Source organism: Gadus chalcogrammus, chromosome 18, assembly GCF_026213295.1.
Source record: "Gadus chalcogrammus isolate NIFS_2021 chromosome 18, NIFS_Gcha_1.0, whole genome shotgun sequence".
Lineage (NCBI taxonomy): Eukaryota > Metazoa > Chordata > Actinopteri > Gadiformes > Gadidae > Gadus > Gadus chalcogrammus.
The window spans coordinates 12,950,596-12,968,824 of record NC_079429.1 but is presented as its reverse complement, the minus strand read 5'-3'; the positions used below and the strand labels follow the sequence as shown (position 1 = coordinate 12,968,824).

The 18,229-nt window shown below is 47.4% G+C and overlaps 1 protein-coding gene across 3 annotated transcripts in view; it reads left to right on the top strand.

Annotated features, from left to right (window-relative positions):
• mpp2b (MAGUK p55 scaffold protein 2b) overlaps positions 1-18,229 on the top strand; it is a 43,213-nt gene that overhangs the window by 809 nt on the left and 24,175 nt on the right. For 2 of the 3 annotated variants that reach the window (XM_056577072.1, XM_056577070.1), the window contains exon 2: positions 6,808-6,909. In XM_056577072.1, coding sequence (XP_056433047.1) covers positions 6,879-6,909 — 31 coding nt within the window. In that variant the 5' untranslated portion in view covers positions 6,808-6,878. Of the gene's footprint in view, positions 1-6,807; positions 6,910-9,132; positions 9,394-18,229 lie in introns of those variants that run through there. The other variant, XM_056577071.1, reaches the window with a different exon arrangement.

Here is an 18,229-nt window from a genome sequence, read left to right as displayed (position 1 = left end):
TGCCTCGTAGTTTTCATATTTATTGATGGTTAGTGATTGTTCCAAATTGGAACAATCACTAACCATCAATAAATATGAAAACTACGAGGGCTTTACTCAGGGGATGCATTGGAACTTCCAATGCATCCCCTGAGTAAAGTCATACCCAGGTCTGTCCGTCTTAGTATCTTGCCGTCTGTGATCGATCTAATATATTGTGTTATAAATTCAGTGCGATCTTCTGTATTCAAATTCTGCCATGTTCCAGTTGGATTCTATAAAAAAGACGTTAGCCCTTTTAAAACTTAAGTTCTTAAAGCATATGCATTGAGTAAAAATAATTTATTTTAATAACTTTTCAGAATTCCTTACTTTGCAAACGTGTCAAATACTCACCTGGTCTTAGAGCTTAGCAGGTTATACCAGAAGAAAATGAGGTTTTGAGAACTAAACATTCCCCTCAGGATTTGCTCATGGAGCCCCCATTAGAAGGCATTAGACTCGGACAGAAAGCAACTTCAGGCTGGTTAACAGGGTCTTCGTTACGGACCCTGGAGCTCCGAGAGTGCATTGGACAGCGGTAGGACTGAACACCTAAACCAACAGATCTAGCTGTACCTTTCCAGAAACATGCGGTACGGCTGTGGTGCTGTTCCTCTATATTGTGGTCGCTTAGCTAAGATAAAGATATGTACGAAGCCTTGATCATATTTTATGTTTAAATGAGTCATGGATCGGACTCTTATATCAGAGGTGACGTACAGGGAGTTTAGAGGTCATCCAAGCATGGGCGGCAAGCATGCCGACGAGTCTAGTGACGACCACCACTACACTGTTTTTGTCAAGTGCTTTTCAGAGCAGTCGATTTGCCGCCCAAGGCACTCTAGTAAGTTACTGTTGGCGACAGATGCTTTCAAGCGTTGGAAGTGCTGTTATTTGACCACCAGCTGGGATGTTGATGGGACCATTCCGAGCCATTTCACAATCCGCCCTGGACTGTCTGATGTCACATGTGGGGGAGTGTCCACCCTGTAAGCTATAAATAGATCTAGCTGACCAGTTGGTGCAGTCGGGTCGTGTGGATCTATGATCCGTCACACATCTGGGTGGACACACTCCCAGGTGTGATGTCGCTACAGGGAGTGTAATTGACCGATCAACATCTCACCTGGTGGTCATTTAGGGACCCGTCAATTAGGGAGCTGCTGGAAATTCACCGTGTGGGAGAGCTAAACTGCTGCCGGCATGGACCTGCAGGAAGAGGAGAGCAGATCTTCAGGGTTTCTTTACAGAACAAAATGAGTCTCCAAGCTGCATCTGTGACCCTGCTCAGACCCCACTCCCCCCCAGAGAGAGAGAGGGAGAGAGAGCGAGGGGAACCAAAACAAAGGATCTGGTTTCTTGTTTTCCTTGCTTGTGGTTCCTCCGCAGGCAGTGGCATTTGCAGCGTTTTAAAAAGAAAACACAGAGAATGGCAATCAGCAGGCTTTGGCAAAGAGAAGACGCCGCTGATGAAGACGCGTCTGCTTTTGTTTCCACGTCGAGTCGGCACTGAGATTAACCCTCTTTATACTTCCCCCCCCCCCCCCCCCCCCCCCCCCCAACCCACACTTAGAGATAACACGCACACACACGCACACAGACATGCAAACACACGCACACACTTTTCCAAAACAGGTCTGCTGCTGGCATGACAGCTGTTGCCGTAGCGACTGCAGACAGCTCCTAGCACCACCACCCCCACCTCCCCCTTCTCCTTCCAGCAGTTATGAGATGCCATTTTCATCACATTGACTAGAGTTATACCCGGACGTTTGGCCCCTGGCCAGGATCTCTCCTGTGGAGAGGGTTTGGGGGACACTGAAAGAGCAGAACCCTATCCCCTCATGTCTCTGTCCTTGAGTTACGGCCGCAGATGCCCTTTCGTGAAAACTAAAAGTATGTCGGAGGGGGGGGGAGAGGGCGGAGACAGGAGGATGGGTTCTGGGTGTGGACGAGTGACGCCGGGCTGGAGGTTATGTTCTGAGGTCCTTTAGCGGTAGCTTTGAACCAACCACGTACACAGGCATTTTTCAGTTCAACAAAAGAGAAATCTATAAAAATAATGAGTAAAACAATGACCCTGAGTGGCATTTAAATAAAAATATATACCTTTTTAGTTTGAACAAGGTGTAATTGGCTCCCCAACGTCACTAGGTCACAACATGAACAAAGTCAGGTTCATTAGCCACCTGGCTGTGAGTTTAGACCGCTCCACCACTGAGAAAAGGGATATAATCGCAGATATATATTTGTTCCTCGCGGGCACTCTCACCTACCTGCCAGCTGGTGACATGTGTTTTTTTTTGTAGTTGCCATATCAATATGTATGAGGCGCGAGTTTCCAACCCTCCAGACTCTTCAAGTGCGTTCAAGCGCGAGGCGTACGACCTGGAACACGAGTTGAGTCGGCTGTCATCTTTTTAGGGCCCCCGGATCCTTCTGTTCCCCTCCAGCGAACCTCAAGCGGCTCCGACCTCGGAGCACCCTCAAAGTGAATAGGTGGAGGGCATTTGCATAGGTCTAAGCTGCGTTTTTCCATTCCTATTTTTATTTTTTCAGACATACAAAAAAAATCCTATCTTTTGTCTCATTCGTCTTCTGCGTTCTTTTTGGCTGCACTATGAAGTTGGAGTGCTCCCTGATTAACTAGCCTGTTGTTCAGCAGAGGCCTTAATCGAAAGCAGCTTACAGGGGAAATGGATAGGAGCCACATGATGCCAGAATCAAGGGCGAGTCGCCCAGGGTTTGGTGTCTTGCTTGGCTTCAGTCGCTGGAAACAAGGTTTGCGTCTTCTATTGATCCATCGGGCCGTGAGTTGAATTGATGAGTATTAGATGGTACCAGGGGGATTGGTACGACTTTAACTGAACACTGTGAGTGGATCTCGATACGGCAGCTTGAGAGAGCTCACGCTTGCCGTGATAATATTCGATTTGGCTTGCCCCAAAAAGTTATTTAACTCCGCTGTTATCCTTGTTGGATCTTAATCACCATGTTGTGGCGATGTGCATATTCATTACTAACTGGGAGCGCTCTAATTCGTACATCACGCGTTGCTTTTACCCCCCCCAGTTACTCGTCCCTCTTCAGCTAATTACTATTTTATGCATTTTTCCTGGTTGCCATGGCAAAGTGCTTGGGAAAGAATGGCGAGAGAGAGAGCGGCTTGTGGTTGTCTTGGATACAACCGTTTTCCTCGTGTGAAGTAGAGAGACAGCAGCACGAGAAAGAGAGACAGAGGGAGAGAGAGAGGGAGAGAGAGCAAAACCTGTGGGAGAGGAGAGCTATTTTTAGGCCTGACGCCAACACACACGTGTGGTTTGGCGCGCACATTGCTTGTTGAGCGCTGTGCATGTGTGCGTGTGCGCACATGTGTGTGTGTGTGCGTGTGTGTTAGTATGTTAGTATGGATTTTGGGAGAGTGCGCGCGGTGGAAACAGCCCAGGGCACGCTGTGTATCGCTGCCATACAACCTAACGACACAGAAAGCCCCACTCTGGGTCAGTGTGTGGTGCGTGAGTCACACGCCGACGTGGACGTTGACCATGGGATGAACCAGGTCACCGGGGGAATCAAAGGGATGGATCGGCGACAGAATGGATTCATCAGCGAGACTTTATATTGGTGACATAATGTGGCTCCTCCTGCAGGATTAAATATTTCCGCCCGTAATGGGTGTTTGGATGTGTTTTGTATTCAGGTGAACCGTATCTCTGCAGTCAAGTGTGCAGGGAATGAAGACACACATGGCAATTAATGCACGCACGCACACACACAGAAAGGAAAACACAGCTGGCTAGCTGTTTTAATTGGCTTAGGGGGAGCTCTCTAGATGGAGCTTGTGTGTGTGTGTGTGTGTGTGTGTGTGTGTGTGTGTGTGTGTGTGTGTGTGTGTGTGTGTGTGTGTGTGTGTGTGTGTGTGTGTGTGTGTGTGTGTGTGTGTGTGTGTGTGTGTGTGTGGGGAGGGGGGGGGGGGCATGTTTATGCAGATTACCTGCATACTGTGAGAAGGGTATTGTGGACCCCCTGAACTACCAGAGTGTCTGAAGGTCTTGACAGCTCAACTGGATTCAGATGTGATTTGAATTCGATAAATTTTTCTTGCTGTGGAATATATTTGTCTTTTGTGTAAACTCAACACACACATTCCCGGTCTCACACACCTCCTAACTAGAGGTCGACCGATATGGGTTTTTCTATAACCGATGCCGATGCCGATACTTAGAGGTCAGGGTTAACCGATAGCCGATATGGGCTGCCGATTTTTTTGGGCCGATTTTTAGGGCCGATATCTAAAAGTTTTCCCATTAGTTTGCATTCTAAAGCGTCACACTAATAATAAGTAGATGCACACTATTTGTTTTAACATTTTTTAACATTTATTGAACTCTGACTTGAACCTTGAGTCATACATACCAGTTGTGTTTGGGCGCAAGTGTTAACTGAAATATTCATTCAAAGAAAAATTAAATAAATATTTTATAAATAAAATAAATTAACTTGGAAAATATAAAAATATGTTACATAAAAAATAAACAGTAGTACTGCAAACACACTAGCAAGGGCAATGCTAAACCCTTTGTGATTTCTCACATTCTTGACTATTAACGTTATACTACTTTACTGTGGACGTAGGCTATATACAGACATTGGTCTGAACACGTCACTTCATCAGGCTAACGATCCATTTTTATTCGCAAACACGTTGATAGAAACACACGCAGCTGCGCATGTTCTTGAGGTGAATTTTCTTTGATGTAAATAAGTTGGAAACTCGGCTATTGTCTGCGTCAACTAACCACGCTTCTGAACAAATGTCATACCCGTTCTGAGCTGCTCCATGGCTGCTCTGTGTCTCCAAGCACGGAGCTGTCTGTGAGAGGGGCGGAGTAGCATAACGTAGCGCAACATAATGCCGCCTCCTCCACACCACGAACAGAGGGACATTTTTCGACTCCAATACAGGAAAACCTAAGCAGAACTCATAACATTTGGGCCAACATATTACTGTAAGCAAGCAAGCTGCTACTAGATTTCGAGTAAAGTCCTTCAAGCTAACAGCAAGGACAAGTTAACTGTGAGCCTGTGAACTCAATCAGCTGTAGCCTAGGTTACAGCTCGCGACGGTTCAATGCTTTTCGTTTTTTTTTTTTTTTTTTTCTTTCACTAAGTGAAGCAACACTTCATAGTTTACTTGTAACATATATAACCTAGTAAATATGTTACCACCATACAACTTTGAAATAGCAGAATTTAAGCCTTACCTTATCTCCCAGGATTACAAGTTTTGGGTTGGGGTCCTTCACATGCGTTCTGCCTACCAATAACACGGGGCTGCCCGCGGACATGCCTGACTATAAATCGGCGCTACTAAACACAGATATCGGCCGATGCCGATAGATTAAAAAATGACAAATATCGGCCCGATACATCGGCCGACCGATATATCGGTCGACCTCTACTCCTAACCTCTCAAAGAGACAGCCTTTCTGTGATTCTCTCTCTCTCTCTCTCTCTCTCTCTCTCTCTCTCTTCTCCCCCCCCCCCCCCCCCCCCCCCCCCCCCTAAGGGGATGTTTTGAGCTCCCAGGGGCTGCAGCCTAATCAGCTTTAGCTCCCCTATTCTTTCTCATGCTCCCAGTGCCCCTTTTAACAAGCTCTCCTCTCTCATCCTAGAGCAGAGATAGCATAGATATACACACACACACACACACACACACACACACACACACACACACACACACACACACACACACACACACACACACACACACACACACACACACACACAAAGTTTAGATGAAAAAAATATATTTTGTGTAAACTTTACCGTTTGCCATACCACCTACAAGATGTCGCCGTGGCAACAGTGCATCCCTAACCGCTGGAAATCTCTGCTATCTATTACGGTAGTTCTCTTTTTCTACTACTCTTCTCAACGGTCATCCCAAAGTTCACGCTTAACCACTACTTATTCCTCCGCAAGTCAAAATACGATGTCTGCGCTTCTGTTATTGCCCCTAAGCCAAGCATATCTTATTAAACAAATAAGTATCCACCAACTTCCTACACTCGCCGTTCGACTGATAAGCTTCACACAGTTGCCAGGGCTGCATTAAAACGGTTTACATTCAACATTTTAACTGTGTGAGGAAAGGGTAGTGGCGTTTCATTTAAACAGTTTTCTGTACCCATATCGCTCTCTGTTTTAAGTTCACACTAACTCATGTACATTTTATATCCGAAACTATCTTGGATTGTGTGAAATGTTTAAATTACCTTACTCCCCCCGTCCCAATAGAGCAGATAATGGGTTGACATCAGTAAAGAAATTGGCCACGCTATTTATACTCAACAAGGTCAAACGCTTCTGGACAGTAGGGGTTTGCATTTGCCCCGGTGGGAATACACAGGATGTGTTGACTTATCCCATTTCTAATCCACTCCCAACTCCCCAGATCATCAGAAGTCTCAACAGCTTCTCTGGGCCACTGGAAATCATCTCATTAAATGAAAAATACAGTTCCAGAAGATGCAATACGTTTTTCTAAACGTTGGGGCACGATTTTTGCTTTCGTTAAAAGACTAAATTACTATAAAGAAGTGCACCGTCAACATATTTTAGCAAAACACTGCTCCTTCTAAGCCCCACCCCCTTCTCCCCCATCCTATAAGCTCTTCCTCCACTCTCTGGTCTTATTTACTAATAAGGGGTTTACATTGAGATCCATCTTCCAGATTCCTCCTCCTGTTTACCATGTCTTTCTCCCCCCCCCACTCCCCCCAGCCCCCTCTTCCTTCCCCAACTCCCTCTCTGCAGCTGACCTGACGAGATCGCAGCGGCAGACAATTTCCAAAATGCCAGTGGCATCGGCATGCTCAGACTCCGGTAAGTGGATTACATCTCACACCGAGGACGACTTGTCTCTGTGTGTGTGTGTTTTCATTTGTGTTTTTGTGTGTGTGCTATAATGTCTGTATTTATGGTGTGCCATAGCAGACAGGGCGAGAAGACGGAGAGAGACAGAGACTTGGCGTTGTTGGGTGCTCGCTCGGTCACCCCTCCAAGATCTTACGTGACTTAATGAGAGGAGAAATGGTGGGGGCTGAAACTTCCTGCTCAAATTAGTATTCTTCATATTCCATCAATATATATCTTACATAACCCGTCTCACGGGCGGCTGTGGATCGTTGTCCATTGAGATGAAGTCCGGCGTGCGTGAGTGTGTGTGAGAGGATAGCGTTGCGAGGCTCTTGTGTCGGTGGGTGGTCCTTTTGGCCTCGCATGCTCTCATAGAAAGCCTAAACGCTGTTGAAGCAATGCCAGCAGAACCACATCCACGGTAATATCAAAAGATAATACCGTGCATAGTTGTGAGGGCAGTCCTCTGGGCCCCGATGTGGGGGAGAGATGGAGAGACAGTCGAGGCCGGTGGGAAGGGATAAAGGGAAATCATGCTGCAGGATTCTCACCTACAGGTGCGCGGCTGGCTTTCTGCCATCTTTTAAAACGTTTTAGTGTTGGATAAGGTGAGGTGACGGAGAACACGGCACCCAGCCAGGGGAGAAAGGGTGGATGGGAGAGGGAAGGAGAGAGGGAGAAGGGAGGGAGGGAGGGAGGGAGAGGAGAAGGGAGGGAGGGAGAGTGGGGCAAGGAGGGAGGGAGGGAGAGGAGTAGGGAGGGAGGGAGAGGGGAGGGCGGGAGAGAGGGGGAGGGAGGGAGGGGATGATCGATGGGCATGCGGTCAGATGAGGTGAATGTTGTCCACAGTTTATTGTCCTCATAGTGGTCATTCACAATGTGTGTTTTCTGAGGTAGGGTATTTTTGAGGCGCTGGTATTTTTGCCGCTGGCTCGGTTTCGATTCATGCCGGTGTTTTGGAAGCGTACCACAAATTGCCTCTCCAAAACCCTTTCAGGTCTACTCGATGAAAGAAAACGTCAATTTCGGCGGGGCTGGTTACTTTCTGTGCAGGCATGCAGTCCGCCCGATGCGCTGCTCTCTGAGGTTCTTACGAAGCCACCTACTGCATCTTAGTCCTCTAGCAGTGCGACTGTGTAATGACCTAATGATGTCTCTCAGGCCCGTCGCTATGATACAAGGCCACGCCCCCAACATTGACTAAGCTCCACCCCCCCCACTCCTTCCACCACATCGTGGCAGAGAGAAGCCAAGAGGTGGGAGATTTGAGAATGTTTTCCAGTCCGCTCTCTGCAAAAAAGCATCACACTTGCCATTCCTCATTCATGGACGCGCACACACACACACACACACACACACACACACACACACACACACACACACACACACACACACACACACACACACACACACACACACACACACACACACACACACACGCACACCGCTCTCTCCCCTCATCCCAGGAGAGGGGGAGGGGGAAGATATGCTCAATCATGTGTAGCCTCGACAGACTCACTTCAAGAGCATGTGGCGGGAGAGGGGGAGATAGAAGGGGGAAGATGGAGGGAGGGAGGGAGGGAGAGTGGGAGGGAGAGGTTGAGGAGATGGAGGGAGGAAGAGAGGGAGGGAGGGAAATGGAGGGAGGGAGAGATGGAGGGAGGAAGAGAGGGAGGGAGAGGTTGAGGAGATGGGAGGAGGGAGAGACTGAGGGAGGGATGGAGGCTGAGGTTGAAGGAGATGAAGGTAGGGAGGGAGATTGAGACGGAGGGAGGGGGAGAGGGAGATCGAGGGGATGGAGATGTAGCTTGAGGGAGATGGAGGTGGAGATGGAGGGGGGGAGTGAGGGAGATGGGGATGGAGGGAGGGGGAGATGGAGGGAGGGGAAGAGGGAGGGAGGTACACGGTGGGGAGTAGATGGTAGTCGGAATCCGTGAGAGAGAGAGAGAAAAGAGAGGGGACTGTGCGAGAGAGAGAGAGAGAGAGAGAGAGAGAGAGAAGAGAATCAGAGAGAGGGAAAGGGAAAAAGGACTGAGAGAGAGAGACAGGGGAGCCAGGAAGCAGAGAAGCGCCAGAGAAAGCGAAAGGGAGGAGGAAGCGGAGAGAGGAAGCAGGAGGAGGAGGCTGATCCCTCTGGCTTCCTCAGACACTGTGTGTGATTCTCAGTGAGCACTGTGTGCGAGCAGGGTGTGAGCACTGTCTGTGTGTGTTTGGGCAAGGCGTGAGCACGGTGTGTGTGAGTAGGGTCTGAACTGTGTGTGTGAGCAGGTTGCTAGCACTGTGTGTGTGAGCACTGTGTGTGTGAGCACTGTGTGTGTGTGTGTGTGAGCAGGGTGTGAGCAGCGCTCTCTACGGTGCTCACTATGGCAGGAGGCTTGTTTGGAAGGGTGTACCTGGACCTGGACTCTGCACCCTCCCTGGAGGGGCTGGAGCTCCAGCTGGGAGGAGACGGTAAGGGGGCGGGGCTGGCCGACAGCGAGGTCGCTACGCCAACGCCTGGATGAATGGCTGGGGTTGGAGGAGAGGGGGGATGAATGAGCAACAGCACCCTGCCAACACCCTGATGGCAGGGTGCTGTAGGGAAGGTGGTTTGGATTGAGCTTGGATGAAATCTTGGGAACGCTATGAGGTGATGCCTTTGGATCAGCGGTCAGGTCAAGTACAGGTCAGAGGGATGATGAGAAGATTGAGTGAGAGGCTCAGTACCATCTGGGGGGACTTTGGGGATGAGGCTTGTTGTGATTCTCCCGAGACTTGTGAGTCGGTTGATGATGATGATGATGATGATGATGATGAAAGTGACAAAGTGCAGGGACCTGATGGCACCTACAGGTGTGTGTGTGTGTGTGTGTGTGTGTGTGTGTGTGTGTGTGTGTGTGTGTGTGTGTGTGTGTGTGTGTGTGTGTGTGTGTGTGTGTGTGTGTGTGTGTGTGTGTGTGTGTGTGGCTTCAATCTTGAAAAGCACAAGGAGTAGACTAGCCTCCAGATGGCCCATGCATTACAAATGATTCGATTTAAATCGTAACAATAGTTTTGTATTCGATTGAATTAGAATATTCTCAAGGCAAGCATTTCAAGTATATTCAACGACGAGAGACAGAGCAACAGAGAGGGGGGGAGAGAGACAGAGTAGGAAAAACAGAGAGAAAATAAAATCCTTATCGATGTGCCGCTAGAAGCTAAAAAATCCTGATAAAGGACAGATATTACAGATTCCGGGGCAACCCACTGTCCATAGGGGATAGCGGTTCTCCATCTGCTGGTGTTGGCGGCTGCGTGCCAATGACCCCGCACTGATAATATTTACACACACAGCCTCGCTCATCAAGAGCTGCCATACATTGCCTTCATTATTAAGTGACTCAATCAGGGTCCCATGCCAAGGAGTAATGGGTTGAAGGATGAGCCAAGTGTGAAGCTGTTCTTTGCTGGCATCCTTTAGACGTTTCTTCTCCTTAGCGAGCAGCAGTTCAGTGCTTATCTCCTACTTTTACGTCATACTTTTCCTAATTTGGCTCACGACTTTCCTCTTCAGGAGTTCCCTGTAAATGAATTGGTTTTCATCATATTCTTTTTTCCCAGAGCAAGGCAGATTTGCATTCAAGAACATGTTTTCTTAGTTTGTGTGTGTGAGTGTGTGTATGCACATGTGTCTATCTGTACGTGTGTCTGTCCAAGATGCATCACTTTGATGCATCTTGGACAGACGTGTGTGTGTGTGTGTGTGTGTGTGTGTGTGTGTGTGTGTGTGTGTGTGTGTGTGTGTGTGTGTGTGTGTGTGTGTGTGTGTGTGTGTGTGTGTGTGTGTGTGTGTGTGTGTGTGTGTGTGTGTGTGTCTTTCCATCTGTGTGCAGAAAGAGAGATGTACAGAAAGGAAAAGACATCATTACATTTGATAGAATAGCAGATGTTAGACGTGTGTGTGTGTGTGTGTGTGGCCATACACAGTAGTGTGTACATTAAGTAGGCGGTGGTATTTAGCCATGTGTTTAACAGAGATAACATTTGATTTAGTGGAGAGATGCGCACCGTCGTTTCAAGTGGATTGGGTCATGCCTTTGGAGAGGCGAAGCTGCTCATTATCTACAACAAGACAATACCTCAGCCTCAAACCATATGTTCATTGATGAATATGTGCATATTATGAATCATTTATGTGGAGGAATATATTGCAGGGGAATAAGCCATTATATATTTATATTTCTAGCCTTTTTTGTTGATATTCTAACCTAAACTGTCAATGTGTGCGCCTCCGGGCTCGTTAGCTACTTCTGAGGGCTATCAATGTTAGCTGCTTCTTAAGGCTATCAATGTTAGCTGCTTCTGAGGGCTATCAATGTTAGCTGCTTCTTAAGGCTATCAATGTTAGCTGCTTCTGAGGGCTATCAATGTTAGCTGCTTCTGAGGGCTATCAATGTTAGCTGCTTCTTTGGACAATCCATGGTAGCTGCTTCTGAGGGCTAACAATGTTAGCTGCCTCTGAGGGCTATCCAGGTTAGGAGCTTCTTAAGGCTATCCATGGTAGCTGCTTCTTAGGTCTATCCATGTTATCCATGGTAGCTTCTTCTTAGGGCTATCAATGTTAGCTGCCTCTAAGGGCTATCCAGGTTAGGTGCTTCTTAAGGCTATCCATGATAGCTGCTTCCGAGGGCTATATAGGTTAGCTGCTTCTGGGGGCTCACAATGTTAGCTGCTTTGTAGGGCTATCCATGTTAGCTGCTTCTTAGGTCTATCCATGTTATCCATGGTAGCTTCTTCTTAGGGCTATCCATGTTAGCTGCCTCTAAGGGCTATCCATGGTGGCTGCTTGAGAGAGCTATCCGTGTTAGCTGCTTTGTAGGGCTATCCATGTTAGCTGCTTCTGAGGGCTATCCATGGTAGCTGCTTTGTAGGGCTATCCATCGTAGCGGCTTCTGAGGGCTATCCATGGTAGCTGCTTTGTAGGGCTATCCATCGTAGCGGCTTCTGAGGGCTATCCATGGTAGCTGCTTCTGAGGGCTATCCATGGTAGCTGCTTCTGAGGGCTATCCATAACTGCCGTCCACCCTGGTGAAATGTCACTAAATATCACATGTTGGTGTTTCTACAATGCTGACCTTCAGCACACTAATGAGAAGATGCATCTCCACCCAAACAACCCCACCTTCCACATCCATGTAGCTGGAAATGACCATCACCATGGCAATAGACAGCCTTTGACAGAGGCAAAAATAAATGCATCAATAAATAAATGAATATTATATGGTAGTGGAGAAGCCAGACCCATTTGAAGGGTTGTTTCGGATTCACACAGGGAGGGAATTCTATCTCATTGTCGGAGATCATGTATCAGAGGAGTATGATCTACGTGAGGGGGTTGCATAAGGAAGCTGCCTTGCTCGCTCCCTTACTATTGGCAATGCTTAGGCTTCCCCTAGGCGATATTATCAGAGAATATCCATAACTCTGTGGCTGATTACAATTATACATCTGTGCTGAACGAAACAATGGTAATGCCCTTTGCTGCCATTTGCTCCTTCACGCATTGTCTATCATCGTCGGTCATCTCCGATCCAGCAGTCCATGTTAAAGCAGAACTTCCAGGGTCGGAAATGTCATGAGAGCAAAGTGGATTTAGCTTTGTGATGTTGATTCTGAAAGGGTAGGAATAGTGCATTCTTACAGCTGCCTGTCGACATGGTGTTGATTAGAAACATTTACTGAAACCTTTGTACTGTTTACAAGTGCTCGACGAGTTTGTGTTCAATGTCTATGCAATTAGGTGCTTACAAATCCCTGCTTTGGGAAACGTGCTGGGTCAAAACAAAGGAAAACGCTATGTTCACCGACCCAGTTGGAGATCGTCTGCCTTCAGCCTTTTGAGAAGTCATCTAAAGTCTGATTTGCGAGGCTAATCAGTCATTGATACATTTATTTATTAGATACTATGATAGATTTATAGTATTTCCAACCTTCTAATTTCCAAATTCCAGTCCTTAAACAGCCCTAAGAAAACAAAGAAGAAAGATCCACAAGTTTCTAAGGTTTAATAAAATTGAATTTCTCAAATGGTCGATAGAATTCATGAGGTTACCGGTACCTTTTCTATATCATGACAATACATCTACTACATACACCCACTCCACGTGCATAAATTGGTCATAATAACCATCGTTTAGTTACCGTTTTGGTATTGAATATAAATCATAATACCTCATCATATATCAACCATGTATGGTTTATGCTATTTCGAATTGGCTATAATACTTTTATGGCCAAAGTAATATCCAGATCAGTATTCTAAACTGGGTGCGTAACAGTTGCCAGTGAAAGAAGGTGTTCTCAGCGAATCTGTTCATCTCACTACGCCCACTCGCATCACCATTATGCTGAAATACATCAAGACTTTGTCAAGGGTTCTCTGGCTAGCTCGAAAAATGTAGGTTCATCATTCACAGTCTACAGGGTTAACAGGACGTGGAAGGCATTCCGTCTTGTTAATCACCGAACATGTTCATCCCGGTTAATCAGCTGTGATGAACGCACAAACACGCCTATTTCAACGGGCTGATCAGGCTGCCCTCTGTGACATACACCTCTCACCACCTCCAGGGATAGACTAAGCATTCATTGATTAAGCTGGAGGGTGGAGAGTTTAATCCGATACTACGGCGTACTCCAAGTCTGCTCTGTACTCGTGAGCACTGAGCAGTGGTTTTCAAATCCAGTCACAGGAGTCTAATTATTAAGGTATTTTTAAACCGTGTCAATTATTTTTCATTTGTGGAATACGCTTTTGGTAATTTTTCTGAAATAGTCTGGAAAAACTTCTGGTCATTATTAAAAAATATATTCACACAAAGCCGTGTTGAGTGTGAGTAGTTCACAGGGACGTCCCACACCTGGTTTAACCCCAGAAAACTACAGTTTAGTCTTTATCCTTCAGCCGGAGGGATAAGATGAGTAATTTCAGAGCAAAAAAATTACTCAGAGCGAAATAATTTCAAATGCTAAATGTTATTTAATAGAGTCAGCAGTAGAGCTGTGACGCTGGCAAATGCCGACTGCACCGCCGCACGCTGTTTACATGACATTCAAAGAGTTTCCCCGTGTCGCGCTAGATATGCTTATGAATTTAACCCGGCAGAAAGGGAAATTAGTTTGAAGTGCGGGTACTGCGGTTCATGATGTAATTCACTTCCCAGCTTTGACACCAAATCTACACTGTCATAATGATCTCCCAACATTCATCCATTCTACTGCTCACCTTTTCTCCTCTCCTCTCTCTCCCCTCCCTCCCTGTCACTCTCCCCCCCGTTAACCCTTTACCACAATCAATGGAAACACGGATACAGTTCATGCCCAATATGTGACACTGTGCATGATTGTAGACCGTTTCTGTAATAACAAATATATATATATATATATATAAGAAAATTCTCTCTCTCTCTCTCTCTCTCTCTCTCCTATCCCCCCCCCCCCTGCACTATTTGTTCCACTATCTGTTATCTGCCGTTAGTAGGTTAGGTAGCAGGTGGGGGTGAGGGTTGGGGTTGATGTGGTGGTGGCGCCACACACCGCCCACGTTCTTATCAGCCACAGTCGTTATTCTCTAGCGACGAGCTAACAGGTTGAGGCTTTCACTGGTGGGGGCTGGTGGTGTTCAGCGGGCGGGCGCTTCTGCTTTGAATGTGAAGTCACCAGCATTCGTGCGTCGTCTCGCCACTTTTCCTTTCCCGCCGTTTGCTGTTCAGCTCACGCTTGTCTGTGAACACAAATCAATAGCGTTCAGCAATCATGACAACAACCCTGGCTCCGTCTTCTTCATTGGTCCGGCTCCTCCTCCCCCTTCTGTGTGTGTGTGTGTGTGTGTGTGTGTGTGTGTGTGTGTGTGTGTGTGTGTGTGTGTGTGTGTGTGTGTGTGTGTGTGTGTGTGTGTGTGTGTGTGTGTGTGTGTGTGTGTGTGTGTGTGTGCCTCTTACTGTTGCTTGCTAGAATCTAGTTTGGGTGAGCACCTCACACACACACACACAAAAACAAAAAACGCACACGCGCACACACACACACAGCCGGCCAAGCATGAAATAAGCTCTGTGACTGTTTATTCTTGGCAGGGTCTCTAATTATTTATTTATTTATTTTGGGCAACCAAACTTATCGTCCCGACTTTGTTTTTCTTCGACGGCTCTCAAACGACCATTCAAGTGCCTACTCTCTCGGTCACGTCTCTGCTGATCCCAGGCACCTGCTTACACACAGAGTGGTGGTCTCCCAGTGTGGGGTGGTGCTGCAGGTGGCTGGGTGGGCTAACATGCACTGAGGTAAACGGGTTACTCAGCGACCTGGCGGAGGCTGTCGGGATGTAATGGAGCGAAGGGGGCTGAGATTAACGGCGGCTGCTGCTGCTGCTGCTGCTGCTGCTCAAGGGAAGTGGGATAGGGGTTGATATTGAATGATATGCATTTATATTAACTGAATATCGAAACCAGAGCGAATTGGAATGATGTGATGCAGGGGTGGTTGAAGGGTGTGACGTCACATCGCAATGACCTACTCCATTTCAGAAGAATGTTGTCGGTAGTAATGGCGTTTTGGTCATACTGTAACTACTAGTCGATTCATAATCGTGAATACGTTTTTTTCATTTTGGGGGGATATTCTTAGGTTTAATACTGCCTCAGCGTTTCTCAAGCGAAAAGTGGCAAAACAACGTTTTGATAAGCCTAGGTTGCGGTATATTTACGTTGATTCAGGATTTTATAGTGCTACAACTCTCTAGAGTCATCACAAAGTGGCGGAGTAACAGAAACGGAAAATCTGAAAAAAGGCATTCTGATGTGCAGACCTTATAGGAGACTCTGTTGTTTGTAAGGTGTTCTACCAAGTGTCTTCCTCAACACATTATATGGTCACCGAATAGGGGCAGGATAGTCTAGCTATAGGTTGGTCCTTGACTCCCAGCTAAAAGGTTCCGTGTTCGATGCCCATTATGTCTTGCCCGAACATCGGGGAAGTAGCCTTACCCTCTACATCTGCTCCTTTATGACACCTTTCTGGATGAACTTTTGGGTCATTTGGATAAAATGCTATTTGTTTTTCAAAATGATCTTTTTTATATTAGGGGACAAAGAATGACGTTGAGTACATTGACATTAACAGTTGGGGCATTTAACAGAAGCTTTTATCCAAAGTGACATAAGTACATCAGTCAGAAGAAGGAGAAACAACATTTATCTCTCGGTTCAGTAAGGATGTTCAAAGAATCAAGTGCCAAGCACTTACAATTGCAAGGTTAACCCAATTCTCCATATACAACAAAACTAGCTAGGATAAGATGCTACACAGTACTAAAAACTATTTTTAAGTGCCAGGACGTACAACATACAACAGGAGTAAGCCATCCAGGTCTTTGTGTAAGATCTTGTCTTCGTAATGGTGCAGCTCAGCGTCCCAGATGTAGGCAGGATCAGTCCTCCTATGTGCTGACTCTTGAGTGCTGAGTGCTGCAACACAAGCCAGAGCAGGAAGTAGGCCCTCAACGCAAGTGGGATCTTTAATAATCTCCATGAATTATAGAGAAACTTGGCAGCCCGGAGACTCAACCTTCCTGTGTCGGGGAGCACTCTGTACTACTGTGTAGTACAGTGCGGACCAGAACATTGCTGTCACACACACAGGATGTGGCCTGCTTTCACCTGCCTTTCCCCCCCCTTTTGTTTTTGTCCTTGCTGTCCTGATCAGACAGGATACACAGGGGCACAGAGTTGATGAGTTAGAGAGAGAGAGAGAGAGAGACAGAGAGACAGAGGGAGAGAGAAAGGAGGCCGGGAGTATGATGGAATGATAAGAAGAGAGGGGGGAGTGTGGTCCCTGGTGTCTGCGAGAGAGAGGACGATTGGCATAACAATGAACCTGACAAACGAAAAGGGAGAGAGGGAGGTAGAGAGAGGCTGGCCAAGACTTGAATGAAGAGAGTTAGGAAATAAATGAAGTCTATAGATGCAGAAAGAAAGCGAACGTCACAGGAGAAAAAATGGAAAGCAGAGAATGAATGAACAGTGAATAATAGCGGCCCGGGATCATGATTCAGTGCAGTGATCATTCATACCGGGAATTATACCTCACTAAATTAATACCAAAGAATCCGCGGCTCGGGTCAGGGTGCCTCCACTTCTTGGGGAAAGTGCAGACGAGGCAGCGTGGTGCCGGTGATTAAAGGGAATTATGCAGGCCCACTGCGGCGGGGCTGGCACCCGTCCCGGCTCTGGACCGGCTCTGATCCACGGGATCTGAGCCGTGCCTGGAGGTGACGACCCGGGACGACCGGGTTCCCCCGGGAGAGGCCGGGTCTGTTTGTTGGCGAGTGATGTCGTATGGATCGGGGTAGTCTCCTCACAGCCGAGTCCTCAGTCCGGCCCTCTCTCGCTCCCTCCCTCCCTCCTTCTCTCCCTTTCCCTCTTCCTTCACTACCTCTTGCATTATCCTGTCTCTCTCTGTCTGTCTGTCTCTCTTCCTCTCTGCCTCCCTCCCGCCATCACTCCCTCTCTTCCTTCACTACCTCTTGCCATACCTCCTAACCTCTCAGAGAGTCTCTCTCTCTCTCTCTCTCTCTCTCTCTCTCTCTCTCTCTCTCTCTCTCTCTCTCTCTCTCTCTCTCTCTCTCTCTCTCTCTCTCTCTCTCTCTCTCTCTCTCTCTCTCTCTCTCTCTCTCTCTCTCTCTCTCTCTCTCTCTCTCACCCCCACCTTCCCCAACCTCCCCCTCTCGCCACTTCTCTTCTCCTGAGACACAAGATGTCTTCATCTCACTCGCGGTATATATTTCTGCCGTTGCTTGACAACCGGGGTGGGCGGGGCTTGTCTGCTCCCTTGGTGCCCAGAGGCGACGCAGGGCCTGTCTGTCAACAATCCCAGCCGGTGATTTATGTCGCTACAGATAAGAAAGTCCTCTCAGGGAGCGCTTTATGCGACGGCTTTAAACAAGAGTGATGGGATCAGTCTTTGATAAGCGAATGAGCTGGGGACTTATTTAGGATCTGGGTGTGTGTGCGCGTGAGCGTGTGCGTGCGTGCGTGTGTGTGTGTGTGTGCGCGCTTGAGCATTTGTATGTTTGCTAGCCCTCCTTGGCTGGAATGAATGAATGAATAAGTGAAAGCATCCAGTTTTACTAACACCGTATCGAGGACACTTCCTTGAGGCCACGATGACCTTCAACATAACAGACTACAAACCCGGGCCGCTTAAGCAGGGTGGCAGACACAACGCAGGGTAATAGATGGCTGCATAAATAATGTGAGCCCGAGAGCATGAG